This window comes from Alosa sapidissima, chromosome 2, assembly GCF_018492685.1.
Source record: "Alosa sapidissima isolate fAloSap1 chromosome 2, fAloSap1.pri, whole genome shotgun sequence".
NCBI lineage: Eukaryota > Metazoa > Chordata > Actinopteri > Clupeiformes > Clupeidae > Alosa > Alosa sapidissima.
In genome coordinates, this window is record NC_055958.1 from 24,673,614 (window position 1) to 24,692,020 (window position 18,407).

Genomic DNA, 18,407 nt, shown 5'->3' on the forward strand with positions numbered 1-18,407 from the left:
ACAGGCAAAGCATTCATGCTATAGATTAGAGGTCTAAATAACATGAATAAGGATTTAAAAGTATCCAATACAGTTTATTTTTTAATGCTATGAAGTCCCCCTACAGTTACGGAACATTTGCATTTTACACCACTGTTGTCTACACCACTCATGGCTTGCATCCTTCCCCCCAGTGGATATGTGGATTTGTTTACAAAAATAATATTGCACAATTCCGTACAAATTGCACTAAAGCAGTTTGTGATTCTCCGGGTTGGGGAAGAGCGAAGTGTTCTTCGTAGATGGGGAGGGTACAACTTGGGAGATGTGCGCCAGATGTGCCAAGTTAGTTTACCATTAACATGACTTCAAAGCAGTTATATTAATGTCAAAACCTTGCATATGTCTTTAAGGCAATATTTATATATCAAATTGATCAGATTCTCTATATGAGTGTATGTGAAAAGTTCAGATACAAAACCCTCTAAATCCGTCTGACCATTTTTTTTTTAAAATGAACATTTTATATCAGGCTCCTATAGGTTTTTGCCTAGAAATCGATATTTCAGACCAGGAAAAGAGTGGTATTTAGTGGGTTTTGTAGCAAAATGATTTGATTAAAGTATACTATGTGTGGAGAGCATTCACTCATCATCGTTATCTCATTTTTGACGGAGGTGGCATTTAGAGGGTTTTGCATCTGATCTCTTCATTGTGAAGAATAAACAATGTGCTGTCTCCACTGGAAAGAGATAGTCCATACAGTTAGCATAGGGCTAGTTTCCTAATCTTTAAATCTGTTAAAATTCAATTTATTTCAGTTCCTACCATTGAGCCCTTTCTTAAACCAAGGTGTTTGAAACACTGAAAGACAATGCAAACATTTTGTTTGTGAGGAGTTCTCCCTGACACTATTTTTAGAGGTTTTCCACAGAGTCCTAAGTGACTTGATGTGACCTGTTCATGGATGCTTAGGGACTTGTGCTCCTCACAAAGCTAATGAAGGGACACTTTAAGCACCAGTCATGTAACAGACTCTCCCTCCCTGCTTGCCTAATTAGCTGGCAGTCTTAGAATGTGTTGGCCACAGGCCTCAGATAACCCGTGAACCTTTTGTCGTTGATGCATTGTTTTGTTTTATTATTATTATTCTTGTTCAGAATAGAAAGTGTGAGTTTCAAAAATTACCATTACCAAAATAATGATGATAAACTATATGCATTCATGGCGCCCATGCTTTGTGACAAACATGTAGGTATTTTGGTGATTCAGTCATTTTTATAGAGATTCGCCACAGGCTATAGAGAGGTTCATGTTTTTTTTATGGAGATTCAGATAGAAAGCAATAACATTCAAAGAGTCAAAAAAGGTAAACCAAGGCTCCTCATTTAAAAGGGGCTCTCTAATTGGTTCCATTCCCCAGTCAATCTGATGAGACATCGTGAGGTTGGTTGGCTCATTAGACAGAATCCACTAATCCCGGTTTACTGAAATAGATTACACTTGTGTCTGCTGTACCGCGAGTTGCTGCTCTTCAGAGCAGTTCTGCGACCATAGCTGAAGATTGCAATCGGTGTCAAGGAGCCTCTTGAGCGGGGATATACTTACAACCCCCTGCATCGCTTCAAGAACTGCCTGCTACAATAGAAATGAGACGTGCGAGGTAACACCACTGCTGACCAGCGTGACATTACTTCTGGGAAATTACATCTCCGGATCCCACCAAGTGACATCCATCCAGCTGCAGAAATGGGTACCATTCTCTCAATATCTCCGTCATCTCGGAAGACAACTATCGTGGTCAATGGACCCGAGCCTACCGAGAAAAGCCTTAAGAAACATTCTGTACTGGAATCAGCCTTGTCGTTTAAAAGATATGTTACCTCGTCGTCGAAGAATACCAAAAAAGTTAACCCGGATTGCCAGCTACAAGCCAATGAAAATCAGGTGGAGCAATTGAATAACGAAAATCTGAAGAAAAGAGAGCACTTGAGTCCAGAACCAGTACCAGCACAGAACCCTCCACCAACTCAATCACTGACACCCTCTCACAGTGGCAAAAGGATCATTGCTGTGCAAAAACAATCCAGCAAGCTATCCCTCGTCTCTCCCAGGAAGGTGATTGTCCAAGCATCGACTGGCGAGCTTCTGCTTTGCCTCGGAGAATTTTTTTGCAGAAGATGTTATAAACTCAAAGCACTCAGTGCGAACGAAGTTGTCATTTGGTTCCGAAATGTAGACCGAACCCTTCTGTTACAAGGCTGGCAGGATCAGGGTTTCATCACACCAGCTAGCCTGGTGTTTGTCTACTTGATCTGTCGAGAAACGGTCACTGAAGATGTTGACACCCGAGGCGAACTTCATGGCATCTTTCTTACCTGCCTGTACCTGGCTTACTCATACATGGGCAACGAAATCTCTTACCCTCTCAGCCCCTTCATTGTGGAGGGTAACAAGGATACTTTCTGGGATCTGTCACTAAGTGTCATTGATAACATGAGTGATCAAATGATGCAAATCAACATTGATCCACATTTTTTCACTGAGGTATTTCAGGAACTCAAAGGCGAGAGTGTGACAAAAGATGCAAAGGGAAGTGACCTAGATCGTTGAGTGTCCTATCATTTGAATGCTTTGCTGATAGTATGGAGATTACGTGCTATAGGCTACGATATCTGTTTGTCTCATTCGGGTGGCATATTTGGCAGGGACCTTTGATCTTTATTTTATTTTTTTTAAAAAACAGTGTTAATAGGGATATATGAAGCCTGTATCTAGAAACCAGTGTTCTGTCACCGGTTGGACTAGCCTACAGTATTTGCATGCCGAAAAGATTGTGTTTATGAACTTGCTCATCAGATGTAGCTCTGTGGTGCAATACTGTGAAGAATACTGCTCTGAAACGTAGTGTTTCCAATTATGTTACTGTTTTTCCTTGTTCATAAGAACACAAATATTTCAAGGCAGTGCTGCTGTACAGATGACATGGGGAACTATCCAAGGTGCTGGCCCTGGCCTGGCCAGAATGCACGTCCATTTTGTTTAACTTCAAAAATACATTTTTGAAGACAAGATGTCCAATGTGCCAATAGAGGTTGTTTTAAACAACTCTTTATATGTTGTATATTTGTTGCTGATTTGAATGTTTTGTGGTTTTATTTTACTCTCTATTGGTAAAGATTAGCTAATTTTCCTATGAAATCAGTTCAGCTGATTTGTCAATATGCCTATTTTTGTAGGCCTGTTTACTAGAACAGATAGACCGTGATCCATTTCAGAACAGTAACATCTGTATTCAACAGGCATGAATATGAGCTATTAAGCTGGAACTTATAAACTGCCCTTTTAAACTTGGAATCAACATTTCCCCTCTGAAGACATGCAGCTCCTATGTTAGACTGTATCTCAATGACATACGGGTTTTGATGTTGTTCTTTTTAATCCACTTGAATAAAATGTTATTTTACAGGAGATCTCACAGCCTTCTCTAAAGGCAAACACTACACAAGGTTTATGGTTACAAAAATAGCCTACCTCGTTGCTTTCACAGTCCACTGACATTTTGTGCACTGTCTGCATATGTGAACTGTATACGGAGTTTGAAGACCTGACAACTGCTGAACACATGAACAATAAAAAAAACTTATACAAATACTGTACATTTTTGTATCTTGTATTTTTATGAGGCTTGACCGCCTCGCCTAGTTACTAGCCTTGGTGCTGAATTGTAATTCAACCATTATTTTCCCCAAAGCACACCATAATGCCTACCTACTAATGACAAATGATTACCTAATAATGACTAATGACAAATGACTAATGACATTTACTTTTTGTGAACCTGTTATAACAGTAAACTATTAACATCATTTAAAGATTCTGATTATAAATATTATTTTATATTATTATTATTATATTATAGAGACTGCATATTTGATGCAGTCTCTGCACCTTAGTGTATGTCATCTAACCACTTATATCACTTACACAGCATCTGCTATTGAGAATCTTGTTATGTCATGGTTTCAAGAGATAGAATGAATGAATGAATGAATCCCCAAGATTTTGTGAATAAAACAGGCAGCATGAATGATCTTTGAGTTTATTGGACAGAATTTGCTGCAGTCTCTGCCTCTTCTCTGGCTCAGAGGGACGTGTGATCCAAGATCGCCTGCATATTCTGCTTCCGTCTCTATAGTAACCACAGGATCGCTGAGCCCAAGTTACTGCAGGCATGAGGCATTATTGCAGTATCTGTGTAAACAGTTGGGTAGGCCCTATATTCATTCATCTGGACATGCAACAAATGCTTCATTTACTTTAATTATGGAAAGTTTGTAACTGCTGCTACACTAGCAACATTAGCCCTTCAACAAAGTGAAGGCAAGACAAAATGAAAGGATTCCAGTGGAGAGTAGGCCTAGTATGATCAGGGACAAGAGGATTGCAGAATTGAATAGTAGCCTAGGCCTACTGTAATATGATCAGGGATGACCAACAGATCAACTGATAATTCTGTAGACATTACGGCCATTGTGCTACAGAACATTACCTGTTCCCGTATCAATCTGGTATCTGAAATCAGTATGTTTACTTTAGTGCATGAAAATAATGCAACACCATAGTGAAGCTAATGGACAAATGGACCATAATATCTGATCGTATCAACCCTGAATGACCTGAAAAGGCAGGCTTAATTTTAATATAGTGTGTGGGTGCCTTCACTGGCACAGCCTGTTAAATTAGTGTGTACAGCAGGCAAAGAGATTAAGGAGTAGATGGGATGATTATGCCATTCTTTATAATTTTCAATCATTTCACGTCACCTTCCTACTTGTCACGTCACCTTCCTACGTTGTTGTGGTGGTTGTTTCTCTCTTACTGTATCTCTCAGTCTAATATAGCTGTTAATCTGTCTACAAGATTACTCCAGTATTTGCAGCCGGCTGAACCTTCAGCTATATGTGGGAAGTCTAATCTCACTTTATCCCATCCTTGCATGAATGGGCTGCTTCAGGTAAGAGTCAGTGTTCAGTGATGCTGACCTGGCCTGAGTAATGAATGGGGACATCACCAGGAGTTTCTCCTCTATGGGTCAGATCCATGTTTACTAGTGTCAGTAGGTTACCACAGAGGGAATTATACCAGCTATTCTTATTTTCATCAATATCAACTAAAATGGCCTGTATAGCACTTTCTATGGATGATACTAAAACTGAAACTACCACTTTTATCTAAACATATAAACTACAAACACATACAGTATAGTCTATGACCATTCTTCTTTTTAACTAAAAATAGACACGTAAAGCCCTATACAGGAGTCACTATCTGATAAGCTTTTGGCAATCAAAGTATGATCTCTGCAGTCCAACCTAAATTAAATGCTTTCCTTGAATCTGTGCGTCATCTAACTGTAAAAGGTATCATTGCATTATGTGCCATGGGGCTGCTTATATAAGCCTTGATGACAGTCCAGAGGGAGCTCAGTCCTCAAGCTACCTGCCTCCCATTCATTATTTCAATCAGTGCATAGGTGGTTATAGGTCTGTGCATTGTTCCAATAGCATCTAGGGCTGTGTGGGGATGTTATAAATAGCACAAAGAAACACCCCTCCTTATTTCTCATGAGGGTATGTAACAAAATTAGCCGTGTTTTTTCCCCACATGTTCTGTCTGCTTGCAATGTGCACCTGAATGTGAAATACTTGAAATCTGACGACTGCATAACAAATAAAAATCCAAATCACACACGTTTCTACTGCAGGACACCATAACTGGGTCAATAACATTTCCCTCATCCCTCGTCTCTGTGGCATTGTGCTGCAGAGGGATATATTTAGAGACTGGGTGGGTAGGTGTGCTTTGCTGTGACTGAACTCTTTGAGAGGCTTGGTTGCAGTGCTTCCCACTGATAGCGAGTGAGTCAGAGAATGGCTCCGACACTTTAGAAGCCTGGGCTTTAGTGATCTCCAGGGAGCACTGAAGCTGCACTGCACAGCCAACACCTTCTTATAGAAAGTACCTGCTCCACATTTATCTTCAGTTGGCTTTCACTGAAGTCGCCCTCATTTGTTCAAGTCTGGCACATATTCTGCCTCTTTTTTTTTGTACATTTTTACTGACAATAAAAAAAACTGTTATGCCATTGTTTTGTTTTTAAATGAACTGGGCAACAAAAATGCCTATATGTACTTTTCATTACAGATGACGCTGAACAATTCACTGAAACACTGATTAGTCATGAGGGCCCTATCAGAAAGTAAATGTAACCTGGTTTTGTTTTGTATGTCCTTGGCTGAAAATCATGTTTTTGTCTGGTCTTAGCCTACCTCATCCTGGAAACCCCACATCCCCACACTACTGTGTTATGTAAGGAGGGAGATGACTGATCCTACTTAGCACAGCTAATGTGAAGATTAACTCCGACACTCTCTCCAATTCAGTATTCTCTGCCGGGAGCCTCTTAAAAGCCCGATTTGACCTGGTTCATTAGCGACGTATACCTTTACTTTACAGTATTGCATGTTCCAAGCCTTACATGCTTTCTGTGCATGTTCGCACAGGATACATTTTTTATATTTTTATATATAGATATTCACTGCTACAGCTATAGTGTTCCTTGATTAAAAATGTTGGTATATGTGGTTTAAATAGCATTAGTACCCACTTGCCAGTGCAGAAGGACTTGTCTGATTTTAATGAACATTTCTTGCAACTGTTTCAGGGAATAGAACCCTTTTTGGAAACCCTGAGCTTCTATAGTGGCTAGTTTGCCTCTCTTGGCATAGTCCATTGGTGAGGCAGGCAGAAGTCTGGACTTGAAATGCATTCAATGTGACAGAACAGGCATTGGTGTTGCCATCAATAGAGCCAGTTCTCTGAAGGTTCTATTGATATGCAAGTCACATAAGCTGGACGGTTCCTTATCAGCCCCCTCCTCTCTCAATCTAGGCGCAGTCATTAAAGCATTTTCTGAGTTACCTTATTTACTTACGAGACCAACCAAATGTTTTATGTCAAATTGAAATCAAGTATATCATTTTCTATACGTGTAACATGGCAGACCTATGTTAAATAGTGCAAGTAGGTTCATGTAGGTTCTACTAAAGTAGTGAATAATACATTTTGACTCAAAAAACATAATCTCTTTTCTTGCCGTTTTACACTTGCTCTACACTTGCTCTTACACTTTACACGGTACTCAAACTCAAATGAAGAGTGAGGAGAGATGAGGCGATGGCTGTTGGTTTTGTAAGACAAATCGCTGTTCTCTGGTGCCACCTTGTGGTCACTACGGGTTTAGATCTTCTTGATGCTATTGACAATCGAGTTGTGTGTAACCTTCCTTTATCGACTAAATTTTGTGAATTGTGTGGCCTGTTTCTCAGATATATAATGGTATGTAGGCTAAACAAGCAGTACAAATTTAATTTTTAAAATGTTTCATCAAATCTTTTTTTATTATTGTTGACGTCCATAACCATCAATGTTGTCGTCTAACTTTATTACTGAGGAAAATGACAACAATACACGTTATAAAACAACTTTTACTCCAAACATATCACAAACATAGAACATAGATAGACCATTAAAATGGCATGGGCCACATATTTTTAATAGGAGGGCTTGTTAAAAACATTGTCACCAACTGCACATTAAACTGTAGCCTCTAATGAAATAATGCGTGTCGCCTATATAGCAAATACATTATAGTGAAAATGAGGCTTATTAGAAAGGCGGTAGGCTACCACTGATAGCCTAAACAGTGTCGGAGCTACGTAAAACGTAGTCTTTAAGTCCAACAATAAAAACGATTGGACAGCAAATCGCCATGAATGGGAACACCTTCTTAGATGTTCTGTAAAGCTTCAAACTGTATGTCTTCCTATTTGTTTTGGCAAGAGGAGTGTAACCCAGTAAGGTGGCTACCCTTTACATTTTAGAAATGCCGCAACGAGGCCTGGTGCGCTTCTGGGTGGGTCTATCTATTGGTGTTGGTCGGTTTCGGTGATGCTATTTTAACTGGAGGCTGTTTTAATTGATTTGAAAAGGAATCCTATATTATCATTTTGTTTGAATGTTCTTTAGGTTTTAGGTTGATGACTGCACTGCCTCCTATAGAACTTGACGGCTTCTACATCCACCCTTTCTATTAGAGGACCACTAGCAACCTGTAACCTAACATATTACCATCTGATTTTCATTGAGCGCAGTAATAAAAAATGACTCCCATAGGCCCAGTTGAAAACTACAGGCCTATCGTTTCCTGAAGGTCTCCCTGATTAATATGAAATCTATATTTTTCCTCTGTCTGTAAACTGAACATTACAGAAAAATAGCAACGATCTTACGCTTTTTGTGGGCAGGCCTACAATAACATGTCAAATGGCCGAGTAGTTGTATGTATTGTCGTTGTCTAAAAGAGAGTTTGGATGCAGCTATAGACCAGTCCTCGCGTCCTCTTCGAAGTAGGCCTAGCGCTTTTCAGCCATGAGATGGCGCTAATAGGTCACGCATCTCTGCAAGTTAAAATAAATTGTTTAGTAGGCCTACATTTCTGTTTAAATGTCATTATGGCAATTCGTCGTTTTTAAGTGAGCCAAATGTCATTACAAAATATTGCTTAAGGATGGATGGGCAGTTTCGATTAAGTTATATAGGTCTTTATTGTGCCGCAGGAAATTTGCGTGTATTGTTACAACTTTTACATTCTCTTTACCCAGGCAATTTTATCTAATCCACATCTCTAACTCAAACGGTATTCAATTATAAGGACTATTAATATTATTTAAATTATTTAAGTTATTGATGTTGTTGACGCAGCTGATATGAGGCGCAGATACGGTGCCAAAGGGCCCAGAAGGTTGCAAGTTGTGACTGTGGTAAAGAGTCGGCGGGGAGCCTGGCCAGTACGAGAATCCGGAGTGACTAACGGCTGGAGCCATCAGGTTGAGCTTGGAAATGCCTGAAAACGGCAGCGGTGTGAAATTACTCTGGAACTTATAAAAGGCTTGTTCGGTCGACGAAGGTTGACACACTTGTGCCAGACCGTGAAAGTCAAATTTGTAGGCATAGCGCTTTCCATGCACCTTTGTCATGATGTTCTTGTCGTAGTAGTAGCGGAGAGCTCGGCTAAGTTTATCGTAGTTCATATTGGGCTTGCTTTTCCTCTCACCCCATCGACGGGCCACTTCGTCCGGATCGATAAGTTTAAATTCCCCGTTGGTGCCTTCCCATGCGATGCACGATATGTTGGAACTGTCCGACAAGAGCTCGAGGAGAAACTGCCAGAGCTGAATTTGTCCACTTCCTGAAATAAAATGTGATACCATGTAATTGAATAAATGCAAAAATAACATGTTTGACAGACAAAACAAAAGACGTGCCAAAGAGAACGTGCACCAAGCTTGAATTTATAATTTCAAATGGATCTCACTATAACATTTAAATAAAAAAATAATAATAATATGGAAATCACGTTTGTTATCATATATTTGTTGTTGGCTTTAACAACTGTTGTTGACATTTGACTTTACTAATGGCCTATACACAATCTCATGAAACTGAGTCGCTAGACTGTACAAGTAAATTAAAAAAGACATGCGTAATGTAATTCATTGCGTAATGTATTTAAATGTTCAATAAACCATCAGAAAATAAACACAGCTGTGCCCAGAATATTAAGATATTTACCAAAAATATTAATGCTAAATTAATATAATTTGGGTCTAATATAACAGCCCTCTGTAGACTGAATTAATGCTGGAGGGCAACATTTTAAATTGTGTTTACCAATATTTAGAGCACCCGAAAATAATGACTTACCTTTTTGCACTCCCGTATTCATAGGGCTCCATGATGCGTTTTTAGCCTCTTTCAGAAGATTATCTGAAGGATCTGAACATGGGATTAATGACTAGATGAACATTTATATAATGCACGGATTATTAATAGCCTAACCAATGTGAATAATCTCTATAAAATGTTTCTATGCTTCTAAGGGGACACCGTGAAAACAATATGTCAATATAGCGAAGATAAAGTAAAATATTAAAAAGCACAATTTAAATCAAAAAAAGAATTATAAATGTAAATATATCCAAGGCTGTGATAGGTCTCAGAGTGCCGAGGTTCTCCTGTAGCTTCTATTGCTTTCCCTGAACTTGAGCTGTGAAGCCAGGAAACGCGTTCAGGAAAAAGGAAATCCGATTTCCGACAAAAGAAGAGACGGGTTTCAGATTGAAAAGCCAAGCAATCAATGCCCAGGAGCAACCCAGCATCCGAGAACTACAAGAATCGCCCATGGAAATATAATAAGTAAGAACTAAAAAATCCGATTTTATACAAAAGAGCAAGTGTACCTGAGAGATACATGTTAAACATGAGGTTTCCTCCGCAGTTCTGTCTCATTGTGTCTGTTGATCTGGAAGGGTTGGCTTTCATTCGGGTAAAGATTTTTATTAAACTTTATCTCAAAACTATGATCTGGAATAAATGGGAGACAGATTGAAGTTTCCAGGCAACTGTCACAAGCTCCATCTCTGAGACAATATTCAGACAGCAATTTCCTTTGGTGCATTGCTTTAATTAAAAGAGCAATTTACCTCTGTCATCCCTCCCTGTCTCCACAATAAAAAGGAGCCGATAGAAATTCTGCCTTATCGATTCCACCATCAGGATTTAATAAAGTTTCAGCGTTAAGATCAGAGTTTCTATGGAGAATTGAAGTGTTTGACATGGAAACCAGTTCAGATCCTCTCTCTTTTCCGCCTTTTTACCTCTTTGCAAACATAAAGGCCTGTTCCATGTTGGAATAGAGTATTTGCCTTTAAAACCACGCTTGACTGCGTTTCAGTACACAAGGACATTTTATCCCAGACATTAGGCTACATTTGCATGTCATATAATCGAGGTGAAACGTTGTCGTAAATGTAAAACCATGCCTTATTACTCTATTGGCTCAGAGTGATGGGCCATTAGTCTGTGACAAACCTATAGGACCTAGCCCAGATAAAATGGTCCCTGTGCACCTCACTGTGTTAAATAATCGTGGCCACCAATGTCTGTTGCTCTAAATTAAATGCGTTTAGATTAATACATGCTAATGATTTTCAAATGGGATTAAAAAATAAATACCACTGTTGCTGTATAGCTTACGCTTAAGTTGACAAAAGACAGTGATCAAAGCATAGGCTGCCTTATATAAAATTTTTATTACGAAGATTTTTTATTACTTTTTATCACATTTTTGCGTCAAATCCGTTGCATGTCAACTGGATTTACACACTTCAATTATGTGTGGCAAAAGTTTAGGCTACTTCCTGAAAGGTTTTCCTGGTCATACGTAGCCCACTAATAGAGTTTGTTTTCTTCCAACTCTGGTCCTTCAATCCTGACGAGGTTTCCGTCCAGATGAGATAGGCCTATCACTGCATGCTCGCGACTTGATAGATTGGCTTTGTCCCCAGGTGTTCGGTCTCTAGCTTCCCAGACTTGCTTTAGCTGCCTGAGTCCATATACAGATCGCAGGCAACTTAAAACAAGCCCCGAAAGCTAGACATTGATGCCATCCCTTCTTATAGAATTATCGACTGCAGTAGCTCTGGTGACCATCGCATCTTCCTGTTGCCGACTGTAAAAGCGGGTCGCCATGGTCTATGACAGTTAACAATAAACTAAATTAATAATCTTCAATGTCAAGCCATTAATTCATAGAAAACAAATCCGTCTCCGTAGTTGTGTTAATGCTCTCGATTCAAGTAGCCTATTACCTTTCCATAGTCATTCACCTCCTCCAGTGAGGTTACCAAAACATCCAGAAGAGAATTTCACCTCCACTATCGAAAACGTGTGGGTGATTTTAAGGACTCCAAGAGTGTGCGGCAGTTATAATCAGTCCAACTAGAAGTGCATATTTGACAAAGGTGTGTATGTAGTTGAACATTGATGAGGAGATCCTGGATTGGGCGTGGGACGGTATTAAAAAAGAAACTTCTATTTCCAGGCCAAATACAACGTGGATGTTTACAGTGCGGCTGGAACGGTTAGCAGACAAACAAACAAAGACACGGATTCTCAACAGGATGCGCACATTGTGCAGCAAATGTGAGAGGCGTGCCAAACGCCAGAAAACAGTAACGCGGAAGTAAAGTAGGCCTTGGTATGCGTATGTGATTTTTTCCCTTTCCTCTTCAAAAATCGAAGTTTTTCATACTCTATGATGTAATTTCGGAAGCAATTTCTGGAGGTGTTTGTAATTTCTATAATTTCTGGAAGTGTGTCTGGTAAGCGTCAAGCCACACATCAGGACCCTGGACAGCTCAAAGCTTTGTAGAATCCGCATTGACATGTAGTACATGTAGGATATATATTTGGTAGGTTGTCCTGTTCATGTGATGGGTAAACTGGGTAATACAATAAGGTTCACTGTGTCATAATTAGGGTTACACCAAAATGGACACTAACACAATTCATGGTAAACTGTTGAAATAGAATTAAATTTGGTGAACCAGACAAATCTGGCCTTGAAATACCCCATACAGTTATTGATTTTGACTAATACTATCCTTATTCTAATGCAGGGTTAGATGGTTTTGTAATATTGCATGCTGCACAACACAACATTGCAACAACAAATGGTAGAAGCATTAACACGTCATCTCGTGCTTTGTTTATTGGGAAGAAAATACAATCTGACATGAACAAGACACATTCTATTCTAACATTTAAATGTCTTCAAATAATATGCAAATATTCTGGTTGTAAGTACTTTATTAAGAAGAGGCAGTCTGTCTTCATTAATATATAAACACAGGAAATCTATTAATGCTTCAAAAACAAAAGGCTTGCTAGTATAATAAAATTAATGCTGAATCATGAAAAGGTAATGTAGTTCGATAGTGCTAGAAAGTTTAAGAAAACGACTTTATGTTGACACAAAAAAAGGAAGAAAAAAGAAACGATTAGCAGGGCAGGTCCACTTCTTTTGATGTGAGAATAAAGCTATTTTGGGTAAAAAAAAAAGCAAGGAATTGTCACAAGCACTCTTTTTCCATAGTTTGAATAAAGTCTTTATTGCCTATTTTAATACATTGTATGGCATGGTAGGTACATAACAGCCGCCGGACTTACTGCTGGATTCTGCGAATAGACTGGACTTGGTTGGTGTGGGCTTGGGTGCTGAACTCGTTGTAGTTTCTGTACTCTCCTTGGTGTCTGTCCCTCTCCAAGATGTACTGATATCCGCGGTAACCAGGGAACTGATAGGCCACCCAGCTGCAGAGAGAAAGACCAGTGTTTCATTTATCAGCTGCCGCCACGTCTATAAGATCATATGTCTGATGTCTGGGCACAAACTCATTTTGCCGTTGTCTTCTAGGAGAGCCGAAATAGGCTACTGAGCCTTTCTAAACATGTCCTCCCTCAGTAAAAATGTATTATGAACAATGGTAAAGATGCAGTAATAAAAGACATGATGCAGTAAACTAGTAGACCATGATGGGAGCGCTGAGGTTAGGGATCTGTGATTAGAGTGAAGATATGCTTCCCAGGAAATGCAGGAGCAGTGTGGAATGTTCTAGAATGTGTGAGGGGAGACTTACGCTCCAGAGTTGACTTTCATGGAGGGCACCTCCTTGCTGCACCAGCCCATGGCCTGAAGGGAGGGGTAGTCATCGCACATCTCAAACTTGCGTCCTTGGAAGTCTTCACACTCATAGAGTGTCACTTTGCTGTCACTGTGGTTCTGGTCAAATGGAATGAAATGAAAACAATGAAAACATGATGTTACAAATACAGTACACGTTTTTATGAAAGGGTACACAGAAATATAATGGAATAGAAGTATGTGTATGTTGGATTAATCAACTCTTTTGTCAAAAATGCACAAAGTACTTTGCTTCCGGCGAAGCTCATATTGTAGTGACAGCAAAATCTATGTTTGTGTGTGTGTGTGTGTGTGTGTGTGGGCATGTGTATCTGTGAGGTGTCCACATTTGTGTGTGAATCCCAGGGTGAGCACACACACTGCACACTAAAACTATGCTGCTTAGATCAAACTTACAGCACACTTAATAGGTCTGAAGGAGAGCATGTGTTCGGTTCTGTAACTGCTGTTTCCACTCCAGGCTTCATAACGGGGATAATCGCCCTTCTCTAGGATGAACTGCTGACCCTGAAATTCAGGATACTCATATCCAACCCAGCTGGAATAGGGAGAGGCAGACAGAGGGATCGAGAAAAAAAAAAAGAGAGAGAGAGAGAGAGAGAGAATTTTAAGATTGGGAGGTTTTACTGGCAGGTAAAAATGAGTCAAAAAATCAAACAGTCCGACCACAGCGCCCAGCACCCACCACCGAGTTCAGCGCTGCTGATTGGATCACAAAGGCCAAAGCAAACACCACATGCTTTCTCTGTGCTTTGTTTTCCCAACGCTTTTGTCTGGCAATCAGTCACTCCACCTCTTGTCTCCACATCAGACAGCTGGCCTTTCAGCGCTCTGTTACAACTACGCCCTGCTTTTCATTTACCCACACATTACCATTTCCTTCTCTTGTCATCAGGTCCTCACAGTGGGATTGGAAGACCAAATTAGGTCATTACATGGAATATATAATATAATATAATATAATATAATATAATCATTAATAATAATATAATATAAGTAGCATACAATCACATATCTAAGTACTTATAAGCTTCTCAGGCATCTTAACTGTTGTAAAAATACAAAACTATATAATCCAATCACATCTATGAATAAGCAGTCCTCCGGCTGTAGGTCAATTGAAACAGTAGCCCTTTCCTTACAGACCAGCCTGGAACACGGCAGTGTGATATTGAGCAGCACAGCTGAGGTGACTCTCGTCCACAAATCAAATCCAAGAATGTGGGTTCTTTTAAAATGTGATAATCCTGCCACACCGCAAGTAGTTTTCACGGTTCCCCGTCAGCAGCACAGGAGTATCCCAGCGAGCTAAAATCCAGCGAGAGACTTACGCGCCGTTCTCCACCTTGATGGAGCGGATCTTGTGGAAGCCCCTCTCCATGATGTTCTGACAGTCCAGCATGAACTCGCAGCGCTTGCCCTGGAAGTTCTCCTCCTCCCAGACAGTGATCCTCCACTGCCCCATCTGCTCCATCATCTGTTGTTGTGTATTCATGGTTGCTGTTGTCACCAGGCTCTCTGCCGGTAGAGTAGGGGCGACAAGGAAGACCAGCAGTAAGTCACCCACTTACTTTTGGGTAAGACCAAAAGACTTTTGGGGAGACCAAAAGACGTTCACACATAACAGATGAGAACCTTGATTCCTGGACAAGGCGTACCAATTTAATATTGTTCAAGAGCGAGCTTTTTTTTTTTTTTGCGTGATGTTATCTATGTTTTTGTTTGTAGCTGTGAATATAGCTGCTTTGTACTCTTTTGCCAATGTGCAGGAACCAGATGTTCACATGTCAACCAAGACAGTGGGTACAGTGGCATACTCACGTACAGATGTGGGACAGATCCGGTCTAATCAATGTCGGGCTGCAGCCTTTCCCCAGTGTTTTTATAGGACCGGGCCCCTCAGCAGGCGTGGAATGCACCCGAACCCTGCACACTCAGCAGCCCCCAGGGCTGAAAGACTGAATTAGACTGGCCATTGTGGCTCCGCACAGGGCCCATTGTGGTGGCCCCATATCCACTGACTCATCAGAAAGGCCCTGGGTGCCCCGTGCCTGACCGCCAGCCGGGCACAATGGCAACACACTGACATGACAGTTTGATTGGAAAACAGGGATAATGAGGGGGCGGCTGGGGGGAGATTAGCCCCCAGTGGCGGACTTTAGGGTAAAGAGAGCCGGACCGTCCCCGAGTGGCTCAGTCCAGTCCATGGGCTCCATACACTGAGCTGGGCGGCTTGGCTCTCTCTTATAGGACGCCACACTTAACGCTTTTCAGCCGGGGCTGCTATGGGAAGGCTTCTTTGTGACGTAGGCATGATTTAAATGCACAGCGCTTCCATTGCACCGGCCATTTGTTTGCAAACAGATCTGTACCATCACAGCACAGCGCTGAAAATACAGAAGACAGCATACAGTTTTATTGCAATTACTAAGATGTTTTGATTACTAAGAATCAAAACATTTGATCGATTCCAAAAATGATATGGATAATTTAATACTCAGATGTTTCATTTGTCAGGATTTCAATCATTTTTATCAGCACTGATTTAACTGAATATTTAGAATTTGTGTAGGTGATTTAAAAGTTGAAGTTAGAATCCCATTTAAGTTTGAAATGGCATATTAACCAGTGATGTCAGTAAGGAGTGCGTTAGTCTATTTTGACCACTTTTTTCGGTAACGAGTAATCTAACGCGCTACTATTTACAAACCAGTAATCAGATTAAAGTTACTTATCTAAGTCACTGTGCGTTACTATTTTTGTCATTTTCCTTAGTAAAAAGATATATTCTTTGCTTTCTTCTTGTCTCGGGATTAACATCATGTAGGCTATGCTCACGTTTTCAGCATGAGGACAACTCACGTGTAAAACCACGCAGCGACACAAACGTAAACAACAATGGAGGGAGGAGAGAGATGCACATTTTATCTATACAGTCATTATTTTGAGTTTGTGTCAGCTAAACATGACAACATTAAGGTACATTGTACATTCTGTGCTAGCGACAAAGTGCTGTCTAGCTAGACATCCCAAGTCTCCCGAAGTTTTGGGAGTCTCCCACATATTGATAATTACATTACATAAACGCAAATTACATAAAATCTCCCGGAACCTAGAGCGAACAAGAGCACGCCAGCCAGACCGGACTTGAAATCGCGTGTGCATCTGAGTTTAACGCGCACACAACTGAGAGGGAGAGAGGAGTGGTGAGTGTGTGTCTGAAGCGCATCCAAGACAGAGAGCATCCTGGTCTGTTTTGCTAAATCAACCAATCAGTTTTCAGTGTAGGTGGGCTTTCCTGAGACAGAATCCATAGACCTATGTCCTCTGTAGTGGACACAAGTTCTAGATGCATACCCCTTTACCCCTTTGAGCTATTCTATCAATTCCTGTGGTCTTTTAAAGAGGACATCCTGGGCTTTCTAATGATATATCATGTGATTGGCTGGGTTACTGGGAACCTCCTCTTTCTTGTTCTCAAAAATGGTTGACATCAAAACAAGCACATTTTATGGAAGGAGGACAGATAATCAAATAGTGTCTTCTTATTAAGCATTCATTATGATGGCATTATATGGTCTTGTTAATGAAAATGTCAGGAATCATATGATTAATTTTGAAAGAAGTTTTGATTTTTTGGGAAATTTAGGAGATCATTTGTATAGGATGAATGAGGGGGGGTCAGATTTGGAGCTCTCAGGTGATGAGTGAGTGAAACAGAGATGAGGACTATGAACCTGTGCCTCAAGAAGATAGCGAGGAAGAGTAAGACTAAAAAATGAATTATCGCAGATGAAAGAAAAACATGAAAATGAAATGAACAATCCAGAAAAAAGAAATACAACTGTCCGAAAAGGCAAATAAAGTAGTCTAGAAGGATAAATAACATTTTCCCTTATATTTGGTTAAGTTTACCCTTAATTTAATACCACTAAAAGCATAATTTGTCCATTTTTGTCTATTTTCATGGCTACCTTTTCATACTAAAACGGTCCTTTTGTCCACCACAGGGGACATGCTATAAAATTTAAAATAAAAATACATTTTTAAAAAATTAAAATTGTAAGATGTTTTTTTTAATCCTAAATAGAAAGGAAATCACAACAAAAAAGACATTTTTGGACACTTTTTTTTCTTGGTTCTCAGTTCAGTCAGTGTATCTAGGAACAGGAGCGTCAGGAGTCAGTGCCCCTCAAAAAGGAACATTTAAGCCCATTTCACATCAGACTACACAAAAGTGTAGGCCTACCCAATTGTCTCATAAGAGTAAAACATAATGATAGTCTTGCACACTGCACTGTTTGTAACAGTGACTTTAGCATTGCTCACGGCGGGTTAAATGATTGCAAAAGACTTGCTGAGGTGAGTTTAACAAGTGTAATTTCATTTGCATATTACTCAGGCGTATACTAGATGGCTAGTTGCCAAGGCTACATGAAAAGGCCAAACTACCAAAATCTACATATTTTACTATCACAATTTCTATCAATAGACCTTCCTTATTTGATGTACTGACTAGACATTATTGAACAAACATCTGAATTTCAGTATCTAAGTAGGTTAGGTTGGGATGTCTGCTATACATTGTTGACATTACTGTTAAAATGCACTTCTAGTATAGTGAGTATTGGCAAAACCGGTTATCATTTTTATGTTGAGGCGGTGGGGGTGTTGTCGGCAGCTGCTGAAAGTAACTAATAAAGTAACTTGTAATCTAACTTAGTTACTTTTAAAATCAAGTAATCAGTAAAGTAACTAA

General features: G+C 40.0%; 3 protein-coding genes across 6 annotated transcripts; 1 reads left to right on the forward strand and 2 right to left on the reverse strand.

Moving 5' to 3' along the window:
• Window positions 1-1,448: 1,448 nt before the first annotated feature.
• cdk5r2b (cyclin-dependent kinase 5, regulatory subunit 2b (p39)) lies at window positions 1,449-3,593 on the forward strand. Its single transcript, XM_042082192.1, has one exon. The coding sequence runs from the start codon at window positions 1,729-1,731 to the stop codon at window positions 2,590-2,592; it is 864 nt and encodes a 287-aa protein (XP_041938126.1). The 5' UTR covers window positions 1,449-1,728; the 3' UTR covers window positions 2,593-3,593.
• Window positions 3,594-7,423: 3,830 nt separating this feature from the next.
• Window positions 7,424-11,862, reverse strand: fev (FEV transcription factor, ETS family member). Of its 2 annotated transcripts, none has more exons than XM_042084581.1 (4): window positions 11,754-11,862; window positions 10,344-11,614; window positions 9,808-9,879; window positions 7,424-9,292 (listed from the first exon to the last, which is right to left on the reverse strand). In XM_042084581.1, the coding sequence occupies exons 2-4, from the start codon at window positions 10,423-10,425 to the stop codon at window positions 8,745-8,747; spliced, it is 702 nt and encodes a 233-aa protein (XP_041940515.1). In that variant the 5' UTR covers window positions 10,426-11,614; window positions 11,754-11,862; the 3' UTR covers window positions 7,424-8,744. The 2 variants fall into 2 exon arrangements, with proteins under 2 accessions (XP_041940515.1, XP_041940513.1); XM_042084579.1 differs by having other exon boundaries at window positions 10,344-11,637.
• Window positions 11,863-12,848: 986 nt separating this feature from the next.
• On the reverse strand, window positions 12,849-15,590 carry cryba2b (crystallin, beta A2b). 3 transcript variants are annotated; one of them, XM_042081553.1, is made up of 6 exons: window positions 15,474-15,590; window positions 14,980-15,166; window positions 14,045-14,186; window positions 13,584-13,726; window positions 13,114-13,257; window positions 12,849-12,984 (listed from the first exon to the last, which is right to left on the reverse strand). In XM_042081553.1, exons 2-6 carry the CDS (start codon window positions 15,141-15,143, stop codon window positions 12,945-12,947), a joined length of 633 nt encoding a protein of 210 aa, XP_041937487.1. In that variant the 5' UTR covers window positions 15,144-15,166; window positions 15,474-15,590; the 3' UTR covers window positions 12,849-12,944. The 3 variants fall into 3 exon arrangements, with proteins under 3 accessions (XP_041937487.1, XP_041937496.1, XP_041937506.1); XM_042081562.1 differs by having other exon boundaries at window positions 15,470-15,509; XM_042081572.1 differs by lacking the exon at window positions 12,849-12,984 and having other exon boundaries at window positions 12,993-13,257.
• Window positions 15,591-18,407: the final 2,817 nt, after the last annotated feature.